The sequence below is a fragment of the Oncorhynchus clarkii genome, chromosome 16, assembly GCF_045791955.1.
Source record: "Oncorhynchus clarkii lewisi isolate Uvic-CL-2024 chromosome 16, UVic_Ocla_1.0, whole genome shotgun sequence".
Taxonomy (NCBI): Eukaryota; Metazoa; Chordata; class Actinopteri; order Salmoniformes; family Salmonidae; genus Oncorhynchus; species Oncorhynchus clarkii.
The window spans coordinates 27184294-27205918 of record NC_092162.1 but is presented as its reverse complement, the minus strand read 5'-3'; the positions used below and the strand labels follow the sequence as shown (position 1 = coordinate 27205918).

At 42.0% G+C, this 21625-nt stretch overlaps 1 protein-coding gene across 1 annotated transcript in view; it reads left to right on the top strand.

Annotated features, from left to right (window-relative positions):
* LOC139367292 (uncharacterized) overlaps positions 1-21625 on the top strand; it is a 71344-nt gene that overhangs the window by 41847 nt on the left and 7872 nt on the right. Inside the window, exons 6-12 of the mRNA XM_071105517.1 lie at positions 3935-4096; positions 5694-5927; positions 7407-7514; positions 7801-8055; positions 19012-19356; positions 19612-19890; positions 20314-20580. Of these exons, the coding sequence (XP_070961618.1) occupies positions 3935-4096; positions 5694-5927; positions 7407-7514; positions 7801-8055; positions 19012-19356; positions 19612-19890; positions 20314-20580 (1650 nt within the window). The remainder of the gene's footprint in view (positions 1-3934; positions 4097-5693; positions 5928-7406; positions 7515-7800; positions 8056-19011; positions 19357-19611; positions 19891-20313; positions 20581-21625) is intronic.

The following is a 21625-nucleotide window of genomic DNA, read 5'->3' as shown; positions in this document are numbered from 1 at the left end:
TGCCATTAATACAGGTAACGAGTGGAGGACAGAGGAGCCTCTTAAAGAAGAAATTACATGTCTGTGAGAGCCAGAAATCTTGCTTGTTTGTAGGTGACCAAATACTTGTTTACCACCATAATTTGCAAATAAATTCATTAAAAATCCTACAATGTGATTTTCTGGATTCATTTTTTCTCGTTTTGTCTGTCATAGTTGAAGTGAACCTATGATGAAAATTACAGGCCTCTCTCATATTTTTAAGTGGGAGAACTTGCACAATTGGTGTCTGACTAAATACTTTTTTGCCCCACTGTATAGTAGGCCAAGTCATGTTCTGTTCTTCTGAAATACATTTTCTTCATGTCATAATGTTTCTTTAGAGCTGCCTAAAAGAAATAATGGATTTATTGTGATGGTGTATATTATCAAATAGATTTATTCAAATATCTTAATGTAGATGTTGCAAAGGCGCCAATCAGCGGTTTCTATGCGTGGAGGCTAAATGTGTTCATGTTAATTAACAGTCAATTACCTTGAAACGGGCAGACCGTTGCATGACAGCCACAGCCGTAATCCCGGTTGCTCTGGGATATATTGTTCTATCGATTTTAAAGACTTAAACTATGTTGTCTGGTTTCTACATATAATCATACTTTTGATGGTACAAAACGGAGATACTATCTCCCATGTGTCCTATCGGTACAACATCTTAAGACCTGCATCACTATACTGAGAACTTTGCAGTTTCTTAAAGGACATATTTCACTGTTTTTGGAGACTTTATTCATGTTTTTCCATACTACACAATGAGGATGAGGAAGTGATTTCCTGTTTGGGTAAGTTTCTCCAAAAGTGAAATCACTAAAAGTTATCTGGACCCTTCTATAACATTCAAAAAATATTTTGTTGTAAAAAAAAAAAGAGAACTTCTCCTTTAACAGTGGAACCGCCATAGGCCAACCCCCACTGAAGTTTTGATTTTGTATTTTTGTATTTTTTTATATCCCCATGACTTTTCCAAAATGTTTATTTTAAATGTAAACATTTTCAGGACATTGGTACCCTAATTAGCATTGGTACCTTAATGCTAATGCATCTTTCTCAACTCACTGAATGAATGAAAAAAATGGATGAATGGGCGATAATTATGCACATTACTTCACAATTGAATTGAAATGAGCCCTAAATGAATGATGATGAGGGTGAAGAGGTTGGTTTTAATTTAGAAAGTGTAATGATGAGTTTATGCCTATTTATCATCATTGGCGCTCATGTTAATAATTTGACCGCGCGTCTTGCAGGTTGATACCATTCATTTTTACGTTGTACTTTGTAAAAAAAAAAAAAAAGGCTGTTACGGGACTGTTTTATTAACTATAAAGCCATTACAAATCACATTTATTGTCAAAGAAACTACAACATGCTACGTGTTTTTTCGGATTTTTGCTACATGCTACATTGTTTTTTGGTTTTCTAATATTACCTAAGACCTTTATAAAAACAACCAAATTATTATTCTTCCGATAGCATAAATAACATTTATTTATTAGACTGTTAGAATGTTGATGCGTCATTGGCTAGAAGAATTTGCTTTTTTTCACTAGGAATTATACAAATATATCAAATGTATTTATATAGCCCTTATTACATCAGCTCATATATCAAAGTGCTGTACAGAAACCCAGCCTAAAACCACAAACAATAAGCAATGCAGGTGTAAAGCACGGTGGCTAGGAAAAACTGCCTAGAAAGGCCAAAACCTAGGAAGAAACCAGGCTATGAGGGGTGGCCAGTCCTCTTCTGGCTGTGCCGGGTGGAGATTGTAACAGAACATGGCCAAGATGTTCAAATATTCATAAATGACCAGCATGGTCAAATAATAAAAATAATAATAATCACAGTAGTTGTCGAGGGTGCAACAAGTCAGCACCTCAGGAGTAAATGTCAGTTGGCTTTTCATAGCCGATCATTCAGAGTGTCACGTTCGTTGTATGGATGAGACCAAGGCGCAGTGTGAGATGAATACATCTTCTTATTTAATGAAGCGAAGAACACTTAAACAAACTTACAAAACTAACGTGAAGCTATATATGATGAAGTGCAGACACAGGCAACTAACACATAGACATAGATAATCACCCACAAAATACTCAAGGACTATGGCTGCCTAAATATGGTTCCCAATCAGAGACAACGATAAACAGCTGCCTCTTAATTGAGAACCAATCTAGGCAACCATAGACATACAAAACCCCTAGACTGATCCCAACCCCATAAACATACAAAAACCCTAGACAGGACAAAAAACGTATATCACCCTTGTCACACTCTGACCTAACCAAAATAATAAAGAAAACAAAGAATACTAAGGTCAGGGAGTGACACAGAGTATCTCTACCGCTCCTGCTGTCTCTAGAGAGTTGAAAACAGCAGGTCTGGGACAGGTAGCACGTCCGGTGAACAGGTTAAGGGTTCCATAGCCGCAGGCAGAACAGTTGAAACTGGAGCAGCAACACGGCCAGGTGGACTGGGGACAGCTAAGAGTCATCATGCCACGTAGTCCTGAGGCATGGTCCTAGGGCTCAGGATCTCCGAGAGAGAGAAAGAAAGAGCGAAAGAGAGAATTAGAGAGAGCATACTTAAATTCACACAGGACACCGGATAAGACAGGAGAAATGCTCCAGATATAACAGACTGACCCTAGCCCCCCGACACACAAATTACTGCAGCATAAATATTGGAGGCTGAGACAGGAGGGGTCAGGAGACACTGTGGCCCCATCCGATGACACCCCCGCACAGGGCCAAACAGGTAGAATATAACCCCACCCACTTGGCCAAAGCACAGCCTCCACACCACTAGAGGGATATCTTCAACCACCAACTTACCATCCTGAGACGAGGCCGAGTATAGCCCAGAAAGATCTCCGCCACGGCACAACCCAAGGAGGGGCGCCAACCCCCCCAATATCCTTGACTCTATTTAGAGAAATAACCATTCTTGTTATATTTTTACACGGATATATTTCCACAAATATTTCTTGATGCAATTCATGGTTTACAATTGCTTATCTGCAATTTATTGAGCCTTGGTGCTTATGTTTGCTCACCTTGTGCGTTGATATGCATCTGCTCAGTATACTAAATAGGACGCCCGGCAATGTTGTCTAGTGTGTACTTAAAGGCTGAAAGGCCAGGTGGTTCTAGTGTTAACAAGGGCTCCAGGACCACTGGAAGCAAGATGGCCACATAACAGATACACCACCTGATTTTACAGTAGGTATGGGCTATTTTTCTGCATATACATCTTTCTTTTGAAGCAAAACCCAGCACTGGTGTGAGTGGCCAAAGGGCTATATTTTCATGGTGCTATGGTCAGATTACATGAAAATAGAGCTCTTTGGTCATGCACACCAGTGGTGGATTTTGTGTCGAAGGAAAGATGCATATGCAGAAAAAGTACCCCATACTTACTGTAACATCAGGTGGTGGATCTTTGATGTTATTGTGCTATTTTGTGCTACCGGTCTTGGGGCCCTTGTTAATGTCAACAGTATCATGAATCTTACCCAGTACCAGGACATTTTAGCCCAAAACCTGGCCTCAAGTGGATCTTCCAGCAAGACAATAACTTCAAGCACACGTCAAAATCCACAAATAAATTGTTAATTAACCACAAAATCAACATTTTGCAATGGTAATTTCAATCTCTGGACTTGTAGTTTGAACCTGTAGTTTGAGTTGAAGAGAGCAGTCCGTAAACGCAGACGCAGGACAGTCTTTTTTCCCCTCATAGTTATCAAGGGTGCCATAATTTCAGACCCCACTGTATGTATATAATTGCACTTTTATTATGAAGTTTTGTAACACCACTAGTCTCAGAAAATTGTGTTCATATCACCACTGACATATATCTCCCTCTCCTCTCTCTCTGTCCCTCGTTCCCTCCCCAGAGAAGCAGAAGTTTCTAAATGTATCGGGGATCATTCTGCCTCCCCGGGTCATTGTGGGTCAGAAGGGCAGGGTGACCATCAGTGTGGAGGGGAGGAGGGTGGACAGGGTCCAGACCACCTGGTTTCTCAATGACACCCCCATTTCAGACACCTCACACACAGGTAGAGCCAAACCACAATATGTTACATAACATATTGTAAGCTTTATTCTAAGACATTTTAGAGGCCCATTCATGATTATAATATGTTATAAAGCATTATACTATTATAAAGCATCATAGCATTATATACACTCTATAACATGTATTTGGACAGTGAAGTTACATGTTTTAATGGGGCTTTAATGTGGCTATGTATATTAAGTAGTCAAAAGTTTAGCATTTGGTCCCATATTCCTTGCACACAATGGCTACATCAAGCTTGTTGGATGCATTTGCAGTTTGTTTTGGTTGTGTTTCAGATTATGTCTTGTGTCATTTTGGAGCCACTTTTATTGTTAGAGTAAGAATAAGAAATGCTTCTGAACACTTACATTCATGTGGATGCTACTATGATTATGGAAAATCATGACTGGATCGTGAATAATGATGAGTGAGAAAGTTTAGAGTCACAAATATCATACTGCACCCCCCCCCCCGAAAAAATTGCGAACCTCCCCTGTTGTTAGTAATAGTGAGAGGTTAGCATGTTTTGTTGTAGCCTCTTTAACATTATCCCTCATCGTTATTCATGATTCATTCATGAGTTTTCCTAATTATGGCATAAGAGGAATTAATTTAGATGTGTTCAGAAACATTTGATCTACTCACTTAGAAAGAATATTACTGCTTATTCACCCTTCAGTTACGATTGGGCAAAACGTAAACCAAACCAAAACACAACCAAAACAAACTGCAAATGCATCCAACTAGTTTGTAAAGTCACAAGCCTGATGTAGTTATTTGCTTACAAGGAATATGGTACCAACTACAAAACATTGGACTATTTTAATGCACTTTAAGTGAATTTGTCCAAATACTTATGACTTCTTCAAGTAGGGGGGGGGGGGGTAGATGCATAAAATAAGTGCTTTCAATTTAAAATGGTAAACGGATATGTATGAAAATATCTTCAAATTAATGGTGACACTGTACTGTTGCCTCATATGAAACATTTGATTTAAAATCCAAAATGCTGGAGTATAGAGACAAATTGAAAATGCTTCACTGTCCAAATGCATATTGTGTTGAGTGTATATACACATAGAGCCAGACCACAATGTCTCTTTCGGTAACACTTTAATTACAGCCTACAGGTATAAAACATTATTATACAGTTAGAATGTATTGTAAGACATGTCATATGCATGTATTATGTCTTATTATCATCTCATAATGATCCTGACTGAATAACTGACAGAATTTGTATAGAATTTTCAGCCAGTTTAAAATGTCCTACATAGAGAGACAACAGTAGGCACCATAAAGGCACATACAAGTTATAAAGTATTAAACAAGTAATTATACAAGGACTTTTAATTAAGTGAAGTATTACTTTATTTTGTCATTTATTTAGCATTTTGCCTTTGTTCAGTACATTATCTTAAGTAACTCGTTGCCTTTTGTTTTTTTCATGACATAATTCTACTAACAAATATTGTCCAACGTCAAATGACCAGAATCCCGTCCCACATTCAAAGCGTACGCTAACAACACTAACTTTCTCCGTAACCAACTAAGCACCATGCTTCTACCCTACGGTCTCACTTTCACCTCCTCAGTCTCGGAGAAGGGTCCTCTGCTGCCCTCTGGTGGCGACGTGGGCTATTACAAGCTGCACACCCAGGGCCCGCTGCACTCGACGGGGGACAGCAGCAAGCAGCGACTGCTGTCCTCACTCTCCTTCATCCCCCTGATCTCCATCCACAAGGGTGCGGTGTTCAAGTGCCAGGTGTCTTATGTGGGGAAAGATCAGGTTGTGGTGGAGAGGGTGTCAGACAAGTTCACCATATTAGGTAAGGGACAGCTCTCGCAACAGGGTTTGTGTCAATTTTCTTCAAGTCAGGAAATGTTATTGAATTAAAATGGAATTGAATACATCCCTGTCTCTTTTACAGAAACACTGTATTTTACTTTTTCTCTTCCTTCTGTCTCAGTCTACAGTGCCTTCAGAAAGTATTCATACCCCTGGACTTATTCCACATTATAGCCTGAATTCAAAATGGATTAAATAAAATAAAAATGGCACCCATATACACACAATACCCCATAATGAGAAAGTGAAAACATGTTTTTATATATTTTTGCAAATTGATTGATCGAGAAATACCTCATTTACATATTAAAATCACCTTTGGCAGTGATTATAGCTGTGAGTCTTTCTGGTTAAGTCTCTAAGAGCTTTCCACTCCGGGATTGTACAATATTAGCATATTATTATTTTTTAAATTCTTCAGGCTCTCTCAAGTTGGTTGTTGATCATTGCTAGAAAGCCATTTTCAAATCTTGCCATAGATTTTCAAGTAGATTTAAGTAAAAACTGTAACTAAGCCACTTAGGAACATTCAATGTTGTCTTTCTTGGTAAGCAACCCCAGTGTATATTTGACTTTGTGTTTTAGGTTATCATCCTGCTGAAATAATAATTTGTCTCACAGTGTCTGTTGCAAAGCACACTGAACCAGGCTTTCCTCTAGGATTTCGCCTGTGCTTAGCTCTATTCCATTTATTTTTTATCCCCCCCCAAAACCCTAGTCCTTGTCGATGATAAGCATACCCATAACATGATGCAGCCACCACAATGCTTGAAAATATGACGTTGTGTTGGATTTGCCCCAAATTAATGTTTTGTATTCAGGACAAAGTTAATTTCTTTGGCACATTTTTTTGCAGTTCTACTTTAGTGTCTTATTGCAAATAGGATGCATGTTTTGGAATATTTTTATTCTGTACAGGCTTCATTCTTTTCACTCAGTCATTTAGGTTGCTATTGTGGAGTAACTACAATGATCCATCCTCAGGTTTCTCCTATCACAGCCATTAAACTGTAACTGTTTTAAAGTCACCATTGGCCTCTTGGTGAAATCCCTAAGCGGTTTCCTTACTCTCCGGCAGCTGAGGTAGGAAGGATGCCTGTATCTTTGCAGTGACTGTGTGTATTGATATACCATCCAAAGTGTAATTAATAACTTCACCATGCTCATGTGTCTTTGAATCTGTCTTTGAAATTCACTGCTCGCCTGTGGGACCTTAAAATTATCTGTATGTGTGGGGTACAGAGATGAGGTAGCCATTCAAAAATCATGTTAAACACTATTATTGTCGAGAGTGAGTCCATGCAACTTACTATGTTACTTGTTAAGCACATTTTTACTCCTGAACTTCCTTTTTTTTCTAAAAAACATAATTCCACTTTGACATTATGGGGTATTGTGTGTAGGTCAGAGACGACAAATCTCAATTTCATCCATTTTAATTTCAGATTGTAACACAACAAAATGTGGAAAAAATACTTTCAAATTACTTGTCCTGTCCTCTCTTACTTTTCTTCAGCTCCCCCCAAGGTCTCAGAGATTCAGCTCACAGAGGCAGGTGATGACTCCAGTAAGATGAACTTAAGTTAATTTTAAATACAAATTAAAGTACATTGCATATCAGGATTGGAGTCAATTCCATTTCAACTTGACCAATTACGTTTTTAACAGTTTTAACAATATAGCAGACATTTTTATCCAAAACAACTTACAATTCAGTCCGTGCAAAAAATGTTGTGTGTGTATGATCCCTGCGGTAATTGAACACACAACCTTGGCTTTGCCAGTGCTGCACTGTTACCAACTGAACCACACAAGTCTATACGCTTCATGTCTCTTTCCACTCTCTCCTCCAGGTGTGGTCACCCTGACCACCCAGGCCTTGTGCTTCCATCCAGACATCATCACCTTCCGTTGGTTCTGCCAGGGGGGCGAACTGAGCCCCGTGGCTTCTCAGGCCCTGTCTGCCCCACGGCCCGACACCCAGGGCTTCTTCTCGGCCATGAGCCAGTGCAAGCTGCCCCGCGCCGAGCTGGAGCATGGCGGCACCAAGGTGTGGGTGAGCGTCCATCACATCGCTCTCAAGCACCCCGTCACCCGCGAGACCCGAGGTGAGAGGAAGGTGGTGTTTGTGAGGGTTAAAGGTGTATTATTTGTTATCTTAAATATAGTTTATGGAAAAGACTGCAATCCAAGCTTTGGTTTTATTTACCTAAGCTTTTAGGCTAAGGACACAAATACATAATTTCATAATTTGGGTCAACTACCCCTTTAAGGGAGGAGGGGCAGGAGTAATGACATATTTTGTGTCTTTTTCCACAGAAGTTTCATAAATGTAACATAAATAGGTGTGAGAAATGACCAATGTTCCCTCTAAACTGCCAACATGAGCGCATACAGTAAGTAGTCTTAAGATTGTTGCACAGCTCCTTTGGACTACCACCCAGAAATAGACCTATCAGCCCAAAGATTGTAATTCACTTAACTTTCTGGAGCTGTGGTCACCAACCGGTCGATCTCCAAGGCATTCCTAGTCAATCTGCAAACATTCCTGTAAAAAAAAACTATGATAAAGCCTTCTGTTCCTATTTTCTTTTTTCTCTCTCGGGCTGTTGGTAGTAGGTGCACCCGATTCAGCTGCACTGCAGTGCTGGGTAGGTGAACTGTTGCCATTTTGAACCATATCATTTGTCTGAAGGTACAAACTCTACCTTTCCTGCAGGCCCAGAGAGCAAATCAACTGCACTACATGCCTACCGCTGACCAATCAGATGGCTCAGATGACCTGTCTGCAGTAACGAATCAGGCACAAAAGAAAGCTACAAAACGTTTACAACCATGACTAGAGAGAGACTGTCAACGAATACAGCAAAGAGATGCTGTTTTTAATTTGAATTCAACACTTTTATAAGCCATAAAATCGCTTTCTTCCTATTTCCTCTCAGCGCTACAACAAGTACTGCAGCAGTAACATGCTGAAGATTTTACAATATAGAATTATCTTTGAAAGACAGGGTCATGAAAAAGGAACGTTTCTTTTTTAGTTTATATTAATTTGGGGACAGGTCGAAACGTGTCACGTGTAACTGACCACAACGCTCGCGTTACGTGTGCGAGCATTGAAAAATTAATGTACACATACATGTTATTCAATAATTTCATCCAAACTGCTAGCGGCATTTTGATTTAGTCCATTCACACCAGACGCGATCAAGACATGCAGGTTGAAATATCAAAACGAACTCTGAACCAAATATATTAATTAAATCAAATCAAATTTATTTATATAGCCCTTCGTACATCAGCTGATATCTCAAAGTGCTGTACAGAAACTCAGCCTAAAACCCCAAACAGCAAGCAATGCAGGTGTAGAAGCACGGTGGCTAGGAAAAACTCCCTAGAAAGGCCCAAACCTAGGAAGAAACCTAGAGAGGAACCAGGCTATGTGGGGTGGCCAGTCCTCTTCTGGCTGTGCCGGGTGGAGATTATAACAGAACATGGCCAAGATGTTCAAATGTTCATAAATGACCAGCATGGTCCAATAATAATAAGGCAGAACAGTTGAATCTGGAGCAGCAGCACAGCCAGGTGGACTGGGGACAGCAAGGAGTCATCATGTCAGGTAGTCCTGAGGCATGGTCCTAGGGCAGGATGATCACATCAGTGACTCAACCCACTCAACCCACTCAGGTGACGCACCCCTCCCAGGGACGGTATGAGAGAGCCCCAATAAGCCAGTGACTCAGCCCCTGTAATAGGGTTAGAGGCAGAGAATCCCAGTGGAAAGAGGGGAACCGGCCAGGCAGAGACAGCAAGGGTGGTTCGTTGCTCCAGAGCCTTTCCGTTCACCTTCCCACTCCTGGGCCAGACTACACTCAATCATATGACCCACTGAAGAGATGAGTCTTCAGTAAAGACTTAAAGGTTGAGACTGAGTTTGCGTCTCTGACATGGGTAGGCAGACCGTTCCATAAAAATGGAGCTCTATAGGAGAAAGCCCTGCCTCCAGCTGTTTGCTTAGAAATTCTAGGGACAATTAGGAGGCCTGCGTCTTGTGACCGTAGCGTACGTGTAGGTATGTACGGCAGGACCAAATCAGAGAGATAGGTAGGAGCAAGCCCATGTAATGCTTTGTAGGTTAGCAGTAAAACCTTGAAATCAGCCCTTGCTTTGACAGGAAGCCAGTGTAGGGAGGCTAGAACTGGAGTAATATGATCAAATTTTTTGGTTCTAGTCAGGATTCTAGCAGCCGTATTTAGCACTGAAGTTTATTTAGTGCTTTATCCGGGTAGCCGGAAAGTAGAGCATTGCAGTAGTCTAACCTAGAAGTGACAAAAGCATGGATTATGCGCATAGCAGTAAAAGTTAACATTATGTTTTCGAATGACATCCCCAAGAGGTAAAATATATAGTGAAAACAATAGTGGTCCTAAAACGGAACCTTGAGGAACACCGAAATTTACAGTTGATTTGTCAGAGGACAAACCATTCACAGAGACAAACTGATATCTTTCCGACAAATAAGATCTAAGCCAGGCCAGAACTTGTCCGTGTAGACCAATTAATTTGTCGACAGGTCTAAACGCATGAAACATACATGGCAATTTAGCTAGCAAGCTTGCTGTTGCTAGCTAATTTGTCCGTGGATGGAAACATTGGGTTCTTATTTCACCTGAAATGCACAAGGTCCTCTAGTCTGACAATTAATTCACAGATAAAAGGGTAAAACAAGTTAGTTTCTAGTAATCTGTCCTCCTTCAGTCTTCTTCTTCTTTGGATTTTTTATGGCGGTTGGCAATCAACTTTAAGGTGCATTAACACTACTAACTGGACTGGAGTGTGGACCTCTGTTCATCTGTCTATAACGCACGTGGGTATATGCTCCTATGCTCCAGTTACACGTTTCAAAATTAATGTAAACTCAGCAAAAAAAAAAAGTTCCTTTTTCAGGACCCTGTCTTTCAAAGAGAAATTTGCAAAAATCCAAATAACTTCAAAGATCTATATTGTAAAATCTTCACTGTTTCCCAAGCTTGTTCAATGAACCATAAACAATTAATGAACATGCACCTGTGGAACGGTCGTTAAGACACTAACAGCTTGCAGACTGTAGGCAACTAAGGTCACAGTTATGAAAACTTAGGACAATAAAGAGGCCTTTCTACTGACTCTGAAAAACACCAAAAGAAAGATGCCCAGGGTCCCTGCTCATCTGCGTGAACGTGCCTTAGGCATGCTGCAAGGAGGCATGAGGACTGCAGATGTGGCCAGGGCAATACATTTCAATGCCCGTACTGTGAGACGCCTAAGACAGTGCTACAGGGAGACAGGACAGATAGCTGATTGTCCTCGCAGTGGCAGACCACGTGTAACAACACCTGCACAGGATCGGTACATCCGAACATCACACCTCCAGGACAGGTACAGGATGGCAACAACAACTGCCCGAGTTACATCAGGAATGCACAATCCCATCAGTGCTCAGACTGTTTACAATAGGCTGAGAGAGGCCTGACTGAGGGCGTGTAGGCCTGATGTAAGGCAGGTCCTCACCAGACATCACCAGCAACAACGTTGCCTATGGGCACAAACCCATCGTCGCTGGACCAGACTGGCAAAAAGTGCTCTTCACTGATGAATCGCGGTTTTGTCTCACCAGGGGTGATGGTCGGATTCGTGTTTATCGTCGAAGGAATGAGCGTTACACCGAGGCCTGTACTCTGGAGCGGGATCGATTTGGAGGTGGAGGATCCGTCATGGTCTGGGGCGGTGTGTCACAGCATCATCGGATGGAACTTGTTGTAATTACAGGCAATCTCAACGCTGTGCGTTACAGGGAAGACATCCTCCTCCCTCATGTGGTACCCTTCCTGCAGGCTCATCCTGACATGACCCTCCAGCATGACAATGCCACCAGCCAAACTGCTCGTTCAGTGTTCTGCCATGGCCAGCGAAGAGCCCAGATCTCAATTCCATTGAGCACGTCTGGGACCTGTTGGATCAGAGAGTGAGGGCTAGGGCCATTCCCCCCAGAAATGTCCTGGAACTTGCAGGTGCCTTGGTGGAAGAGTGGGGTAACATTTCACAGCAAGAACTGGCACATCTGCTGCAGTCCATGAGGAGCAGATGCACTGCAGTACATAATGCAGCTGGTGGCTACACCAGATGTTCACTTTTACTTTTGACACCCCCCATCAGACAATAAACCAAGGTATGAGGTCGAAGGAATAGTCCATAGAGCTCCGAGACAGGATTGTGTCGAGGCACAGATCTGGGGACGGGTACCAAAAAATGTCTGCAGCATTGAAAGTCCCCAAGAACATAGTGGCCTCCATCATTTTTAAATGGAAGAAGTTGGGAGCCACCAAGAATCTTCCTAAAGCTAGTGATGTTGCACCTTCCTGAGCAATCAGGGGAGAAGGGCCTTGGTCAGGGAGGTGGCCAAGAACCCGATGGTCACTCTTACAGAGATCCTGAGTTCCTCTGTGGAGATGGGAGAACCTTCCAGAAGGACAACCATCTCTGCAGCACCACCAATCAGGCCTTTATGGTAAAGTGGCCAGACGGAAGCCACTGCTCAGTAAAAGGCACATTGCTAAAAGGCACCTAAAGGACTCTCAGACCATGAGAAACAAGATTCTCTGGCCTGATGAAACCAAGATGGAACTCTTTGGCCTGAAAGCCAAGAGTCACACCTGGAGGAAACCTTGCACCATCCCTACGGTGAAGCATGGTGGTGGCAGCATCATGCTGTTGGGATGTTTTTCAGCGGCAAGGACAGGGAAACTAGTCAGGATTGAGAGAAAGATGAACGGAGCATAGTACAGAGAGATCCTTGATGAAAACCTGCTCCAGAGCTCTCAGGACCTCAGACTGGGGTGAAGGTTCACCTTCCAAAAGGACAACAACCCTAAGCACACAGCCAAGAAAACACAGAATTGGCTTCGGGACAAATCTCTGAATGTCCTTGAACCCGATCGAACATCTCTGGAGAGACCTGAAAATAGCTGTGCACAGACACTCCCCATCCAACCTGACAGAGCTTGAGAGAATCTGCGGAGAAGAATGGGAGAAACTCCCCAAATACAGGTGTGCTAAGCTTGTAGAATCATACCCAAGAAGACTCAAGGCTCTAATCGCTGCCAAAGGTGCTTTTTTATTTGACCTTTTAACTAGGCAAGTCAGTTATTTACAATGACGGCCTACCAAAAGGCAAATGGCCTCCTGAAGGGACGAGGGCTGGGATTTAAAAATAATAATAATAATAAAATCAAAATATAGGACAAAACACACATCACGACAAGAGACAACACAAAACTCCATAGAGACCTAAGACGACAAATAGCATGGCAGCAACACATGACAACACAGCATGGTAGCAAAACAACATGGTAGCAACACAACATGGCAACACTATAACATGGTAGCAGCACAAATCATGGTACAAACATTATTGGGCACAGACAACAGCACAAAGGGCAAGAAGGTAGAGACAACAATACATCATGCAAAGCAGCCACAACTGTCAGTAAGAGTGTCCATGATTGAGTCTGAATGAAGAGATAAAACTGTCAAGTTTGAGTGTTTGTTGTAGCTCGTTCCAGTCGCTAGTTGCAGCGAACTGAAAAGATGAGCAACCCAGGGATATGTGTTTTTTGGGAACCTTTAACAGAATGTGAACGGGTGTTGTATGTGGAGGATGAGGGCTGCAGTAGATATGTCAGATAGTGGGGAGTGAGGCCTAAGAGGGTTTTGTAAATAAGCATCAACCAGTGGGTCTTGTGACGGGTATACAGAGATGACCAGTTTACAGAAGAGTATGGAGTGCAGTGATGTGTCCTATAAGGAGCATTGGTGGCAAATCTGATGGCCGAATGGTAAAGAACATCTAGCCGTTCGAGAGCACCCTTACCTGCCGATCTATAAATTACGACTCCGTAATCTAGCATGGGTAGGATGGTCATCTGAATCAGGATTCGTTTGGCAACTAGGGTGAAAGAGGACCGATTACGATAAAGGAAACCAAGTCTAGATTTAACTTTAGCCTGCTGCTTTGATATGTGCAGAGAGAAGGACAGTGTGCCATCTAGCCATACTCCCACGTACTTGTATGAGGTGGCTACCTCAAGCTCTAAACCCTCAGAGGTAGTAATCACACCTGTGGGGAGAGGGGAATTCTTATAACCAAACCACATGACCTTTGTTTTGGATGCGTTCAGAACAAGGTTAATTAAGGGCAGAGAAAGCTTGTTGGGCACTAAGAAAGCTTTGTTGTGGAGCGTTTAACACAAAATACAGGGAGGGCCAGCTGAGTATAAGACTGTATCATCTGCATATAAATGGATGTGAGAGAGCTTCCTACTGGCTGAGCTATGTTGTTGATGTAAATTGAGAAGAGCGTGGGGCCTAGGATCGAGCCTTGGGGTACACCCTTGGTGACAGGCAGTGGCTGAGACAGCAGATGTTCTGACATTATACACTGCACTCTTTGGCCTGGTTTGGTAACTACCTTTCTCAAAGACCCCTCAGAGACACCAATACTCCTTAGCCGGCCCACAAGAATGGAATGGTCTACCGCAGGTATTCCCAAACTGGGGAATGCCGTCGGGGTACGCCAAATAAAAATATACTATATTTTCCAATGGGGCTGTACATTTGGGTGAGGTTTCTTTCTCGCCTGAGTAGCCTCGTTTCACTGCCAAAAAGAAAATTAAACCACCTAGTGTTCAGCGAAATAAAAACACAATGTCAAATACAGGTAGCCTAGTCAAATAAATAACATCCAATCACATTAACCGTTACTCTCTCGCGGGAATTCCACTAACGGTCCGTATATAGCCAAACGTAGCTTCTGCTCATTCCGTTTGCTCGAAAATGGATAAATGGTTAAAAAAAGTAATGCCCGCGTCCATAGAGACACATACCAGCTCTACTGGTAGTACTACTACTACCAGCAGTACTATACCTGCACCTGTCGACGACACAAGTTGTTCTGCTTCTACGAGCACATCCAATGCTAGCATCAGTAATTCTACATTTGTGTTTAGCCTGTTAGCATGGACACTGACAGTTGTCAATCTGATGGAGCCGAAGAGCTACAACCCCCTTACCTGGAAAATCACCGAACAACAGACAGGGACGTTGGACCATCGAAGAGGTGCAAATATGATGAGAACTACATTGATTTGGGGTTCACTTATATTGGGAGTAGTGCCTTTCCTCAGCCAGAGTGTGTTTATATGTGCAAAAGTACTATCTCACAACTCGATGAAACCTTCACTCTTGCGCAGACATTTAGAAATAAAACATGCCAATTTGAAAAATAAGCCACAGGAGTTGTTTGAGTGAGAATAAAGACTACTTTTGAATAGTAAGACATGTATAAAAGCAACAGATAAGAAGGGCTAGAAGCGTTTTGTATGATGAGCAACTGAGTGGCTAGGACAGGCAAGACTCATACTATTATGGAGGACTTAATTATTCCTGCTGCCGTGGATATGGCTGGGACAATGCTGGGGGAAAAGGCCCCAAAAACTATACAGACAATGTCTTCATCAAACAACTGTTTCACGACTCATCAGTGATATGGCAGGAGATGTACTTGTATATTTTCTGCACTAAGGAATGATATGGGCAGCGACCATGTAACACTTTTACAACATACCGTGTGCTGGTTTTCAAGAGGCAAAGTATTGACACATTTTTTTAAATTGAGAGACGAGCTTAAAGTTTTCTTTACTGACCATCCTTTTCACTTGTCTGACCGCTTGCATGATGACGAGTTTCTCACATGACTGGCCTATCTGGGTGATGTTTTTTCTCGCCTGAATGTTCTGAATCTAGGATTACAGGGACTCTCCGCAACTACAGTTGAAGCTGGAAGTTTACATACACTTTGGTTGGAGTCATTAAAACTAGTTTTTCAACCACTCCACAAATGTCTTGTTAACAAACTATAGTTTTGGCAAGTCGGTTAGGACATCTACTTTGTGCATGACACAAGTAATTTTTCCAACAATTGTTTACAGACAGATTATTTCACTTATAATTCACTGTATCACAATTCCAGTGGGTCAGAAGTTTAAAAGCGGAAACCAGATTGCATACCAGAGAGAATACTATAGACATCAAGAAAGCCAGTCAGTTGATTATTGACAAGCTTTCCAAACACTTTTGATGAACATGGCAAAATAGGCCTATAACAGCTAGGATCAGCCCCTTATAATAAAAGACGAACCGTGGCTGCCTTCCAAGCAATGGGAACTTCCTCAGAGAAAAGAGACAGGCTTGGCGATTATAGGGGCAGCAGAAAGGGTCTAAACCATCTGACCCAGAAGTTTTTTGGGGGTCAAGTTTAAGGAGCTCCTTTAGCACCTCGGACTCAGTGACTGCCTGCATGGTGAAACTTTGTAGTGTGACAGAGGGAGGATCATCAGGGCTAGTCGCATTAGAAGGGGTGGGAGATGAGGAAATGTTGGATGGGCAAGGAGGCGTGGCTGAGTCTAATAGGAATGTTGACTTAATGAAGTGGTAATTTAAAAGCTCAGCCATGTGCTTCTTGTCAGTAACAACCACATCATCAACTTTAAGGGATATGTGCAGCTGTGAGGAGGAGGGTTTATTCTCCAGGTCTTTAACCATTTTCCAGAACTTCTTGGGGTTAGGGCCCACAGAGAGAGAACTGCTCCTTAAAGTAACTAACTTTGGCCTTCCGGATAGCCTGAGTGCACTTATTTCTCATTTGCCTGAAAGAGAGCCAGTCAGCCTGAGTATGCGTGTGCCGAGCCTTTCACCAAATGAAATTCTTGAGGTGGAGTAACTCTGCAAGATCACCGTCGAACCAGGGGCTGAACCTGTTTTTAATTTTCTTTATGGGGATGTGTTTGTTAACAATATCAGTGAACATATTTTTTTTAAAGGTCCAAGCCTCTTCGAAAGACTGATTCTATACCAATTTAAAGAGGCCAGGTCATGAAGGATGGCTTGCTCATTAAAGTTTTTTAGAAAGCATCTACGACAAATCAGGACATGTTGTTTCACTGAGCAGCCATTATGAACACAGGCTGTAAAATAGTGATCACTAAGGTCATTACAGAAAACACTAGACTAATACCTATCAGGATTATTTGTGAGGATAACATTGAGGAGAAAGTCAAAATTGGGGCTAGTAACAGTAAATGGGCCAGGGTGTAAATGCACATTTCCAGATATCATCAACACTAATACAATCAATGCACAGCAGAGGACAGGGAGAGCTCTGCAGTGCTGATTTATGACATTTGAATGTGCATTAGATGGAAACGATCATATTATACAGCAATTTCATCAGGTAACATAAATGCAAAGCCGGAGAGACATGGTTCGAATAGGATGGGAGGCCAAGAGTCCATGTAACCAATAGAGAGTCAGAGTACCGAGTGTGGGAACAAACAATCTGTCCCACAGTTTTGTAAACAAGAAAGTTCATAGTCAACAAAGCATGCAGGAGTCATGAGGCAAATAGCAAAATATACAAGAAAAAAAATATAACGACTTGGGGCTAGCCATTGTAAGTTCAGAGTCACTCGCCCCAACAGTGCCTGTGTGCTGGAGGTGAGCGAAAGCTCGGGAAAGAGGGGGGAGTGTGGTGGGGGTACCTGTACCAGACGGGGGGAGACAACCAGGGCAGACGGAGAACAGATCGCCAGGTGGAATCCAAGCAGCAGTGTAGCAGGCAACGGGAGTAGGTGTCACACCCACTTGGGAGAAGCTTTTTTCTGGAGGCAGATTTCTTGTAGAAAATTTGTTGAGTAGAGTGTTGGCGGCTATTTTGCTAATGACATCGCCGAAGTCAAGGATCGGTAGGATGGTCAGTTTTACGAGGGTATGTTTGGCAGCATGAGTGAAAGATGCTTTGTTGCGAAATAGGAAGCCGATTCTAGATTTAATTTTACATTGGAGATTCTTAATGTGAGTCTGGAAGGACAGTTTACAGTCTAACCAGACACCTAGGTATTTGTAGTTGTCCACATATTCTAAGTCAGAACCGTCCAGAGTAGGGATGCTGGACGGGCAGGCAGGTGCGGGCAAGGATCGGTTGAAGAGCATGCATTTAGTTTTACTTGCATTTAAGAGCCGTTGGAGACCACGGAAGAGTTATATGGCATTGAAGCTCGTCTGGAGGTTAGTTAACAGTGTCCATTGAAGGGCCAGAAGTATACAGAATGGTGTTGTCTGCGTAGAAGTGGATCAGAGAATCACCAGCAGTAAGAGCGACAACATTGATGTATACAAAGAAAAGAGTCGGCCCGAGAATAGAACCCTGTGGCACCCCCATAGAGACTGCCAGAGGTCCGGACAACAGGCCCTCCGATTTGACACACTGAACTCTATCTGAGAAGTAGTTGGTGAACCAGATAATTTGTAGTCAGCAGTAGGGGAGTGATTGCTTCTTGCAAGAGCACAAAACAAATACATTTCTAGACATCTTTGAAAAGCTTTGTCTTAATGGGGTACTGTTGTATTTTGAGGCGGTCTTGAATTAGCTAAGTAGCCAATAGGCAGAGGGTAGCATCATTTGTCTGATTCTCTGTAATAATGGTATCAGAATAATAATGTATTTTATTTGGTAAAGTGGTTTCTTCCAAAAAAACAACACAACATTTTCAGTCGCCTCCTTGTCTGAAGGATAAGTGGATAAACAGGTTAATGTCAACCCCTGCATGTTTTTTTTTCAAAAGTTTCATTGAATGTCAGCCTAAATTGAACACCACACATTGGCTGCTACTGTAGGCTGAATGATAGAACAGCTATTTCCATGTTAAAATGTTATGGGAAGCATTTATTCCATTGTTTTTGATGGTAGGCCACACTGGTTAGACGTACATTATGATCAAATAGCCACAGTAGCCTACATGGCTGTTAAAACTGTAATTTAAAGCGGGTACAGCCTCAGTGGTCACAGTAAACGTGCGCTGGAAGTTGCACAGAATGTTCAATTTTGCACTCAACAGACCTGAAATTTGCTCAGTGTAGAATTTTTTTGAACATTGGTCCACTCATCTTCAATTACATCTTGTTCCTTGCAGGTTTCATAAAGAGGCCCAATGTGTCCGAGATCATCAGCTCTGCCTCCTTCCCTGGTCAACATTTGACATTGGGCTGTGACATGACTGGGTTCTACCCTCCAGGCATCTCAGTCACCTGGCTCCATCTGAGAGAAGGAGAGGTGGATGACCGAGAGGAAGAGGTGATAGAAGGAGGAGAAGTCTGGGGGCCCCTGCTGAGCGGTCCCAGTACCTACCGTGCCAACGCCACTCTGAGGAAGAGGGGAACAAATGAAGAGAAGGAGAGCGCAGGAGGGGTGGTGTGCCGAGTGGAGCACTGTTCGCTGGAGGAGCCCATCGAGAGACGGTGGAGAAATATTCTTATCGGTACCTGTCTCTCTTTAGTCTACATTCATGTAATGTGAACATTGTTAGTATAGACTTCATTTAAATGTTGTTTAGCAGTACACCAACTGTTTTAAGACTAACTGGTCGTATGCACTTTCTTATATAAACTATCAAACAGTATATATATATTTTTTAAAGTATACTGTATGTTATATTCAAGGAATTCTATCTGCTATACATTTTGAAAATACTTTGACCTTTAATCCTCCCTCTTTCTCTCTCTCTTTTTCCCAGCTGCTCCCTCCATCCCCTCCTCTCTTACTGTCCATTGGACCAGCGAGGGTGTTGGGGTTTTCAATCTCCTATTGACGGGAGGCCACCCAAAAGCTAAAGTGCTCTGGGCAGCAGGGGGCACCACCCTCATACCCCTGGTGTCCAACGAGACAGGCGGGAAAGGAGTGGACGGACAGAGAGAGATTAGGAGCGTGTGTGCTTTGGAGAGATCCACTTGCTGGATCAGTCAGACAGACGGAAATGGTCAGATGGACAGTCGGAAAAACGGACACACACTTAGTGGGTTTATATTAACACTAGTGAAATAGTACCTGTCCATGTTAGAACTGGATTGTGTTCATTAAGCATCAAATGGAAGAAAACGGACTGAAAAGGGAGGGACTACAAGCATTTGTCTAATAAGGAACGCTCATTTAGTTTTCAGTTTCAAAACTATTTGCAATGATTTGCCTTACTGAACATCTCCCTGTTTCGACCCAAGCTAATGCTATTGTAGCTAATTAAGTCAATGTTATGTGTGTTTATGCAAACTCATTGCGCCTATGATTTAAGTTTAAACATTAGCTGGAAGTGTGCAACATTTCATAAGCATATTCATTAGTAATACAAATCCTATGCAGTACTTGTACATGCATTCACATGCATTCACATTTTATCCAGTAAAGTGACTAAATATCTCTTTATATCTATTAATGTCTGTAGAAACAAAAGCCGCAGTCGCTGACCCCGAAACGGAAGGAATAGAGTACATTGACGAAAGAGACGGAGAGAACAACAACGTGGAAAGGAAGGTGACGCAGATGGAGATGGAGGATGAGAGTAGGGAAGAGGAAGAAGGAGTGGAAACGTTGCACATAAACAGGGTGAACGTGAGAAAGGGGCCCAGAGGGGAGGAGAGAGCACGACTGAGAGTGAGCGTGGAGATCACCCACCCAGCCCTTAAGCTGCCTGTGCACCGAACATGGACAGGTACTGTATTACACTGCTTATCCTATAAAATCATTCAAATGTATTATTTCTATACCATATCACATACAGGCCTATCCAATGAAACTTATACTATAACATTGCTATATGCTGTCAAAGTAACAGCATATATGAACTAGATGGTAACTTTAAAAGTAAAGTTGTTGGGCTTGCTTTAGCTCTTTACAAGTATTTTTGTGGTTATGGAAGAAGTTTAAAAAGTTTTACTTTACTATTTAAAGCAAATCATACATATAGACAAAGTCAAATATTTGGTCTAATTATTTTTGATAGACTACTATATCAACCTTTATTTCTTTCAATTGTGTGGCAGTTAGATCGCAAAAATGGCTAAACTACAGTTGATGCGTGTGAAAACTGATACAAGAAAGATACAGAACAAAGCGATCTTCTGTCAGAAGATGGGAATAAAAGGCTGGATCATGTGGCCAACACTCTTAGGAAAGCAAAGCAACTCAATCATTCATGCTGTGAGTTTCAGATAAATAGATGCGCAATTTACTTTTGTGAAACGTTTAGTGTAAATTAAATTTGATTTTAGTTGAATGATGATGTAATGAAAATAGAGTGTTACGCTATTTGTGGAAAGAAATATGATAGTGATGGCAGCTCTTTAGAAGTATTTTTGTGGTAGTTGAAGAACTATGTAGAATAGGTTTGTACATTGCATTCGGAAAGTATTCAGACCCCTTGACTTTTTCCACATTTTGTTACATTACAGCCTTGTTGGTTTTTTTCATCATCAATCTACACACAATACCCCATAATGACAAAGCAAAATCATTAAAATAAAAACTGAAATATCACATTTACATAATGTGATTTACACCCTTTACTCAGTACTTTGTTGAAGCACCTTTGGCAGTGATAACAGCCTTGATTCTTCTTGGGTATGACGCTACAAGGTGGCACGCCTGTATTTGGGGAGTTTCTCCCAGTCTTTCCTGCAGATCCTCTCAAGCTCTGTCAGGTTGGATGGAGAGCGTCACAGCACAGCGATTTTCAGTTCTCTCTAGAGATGTAAGAT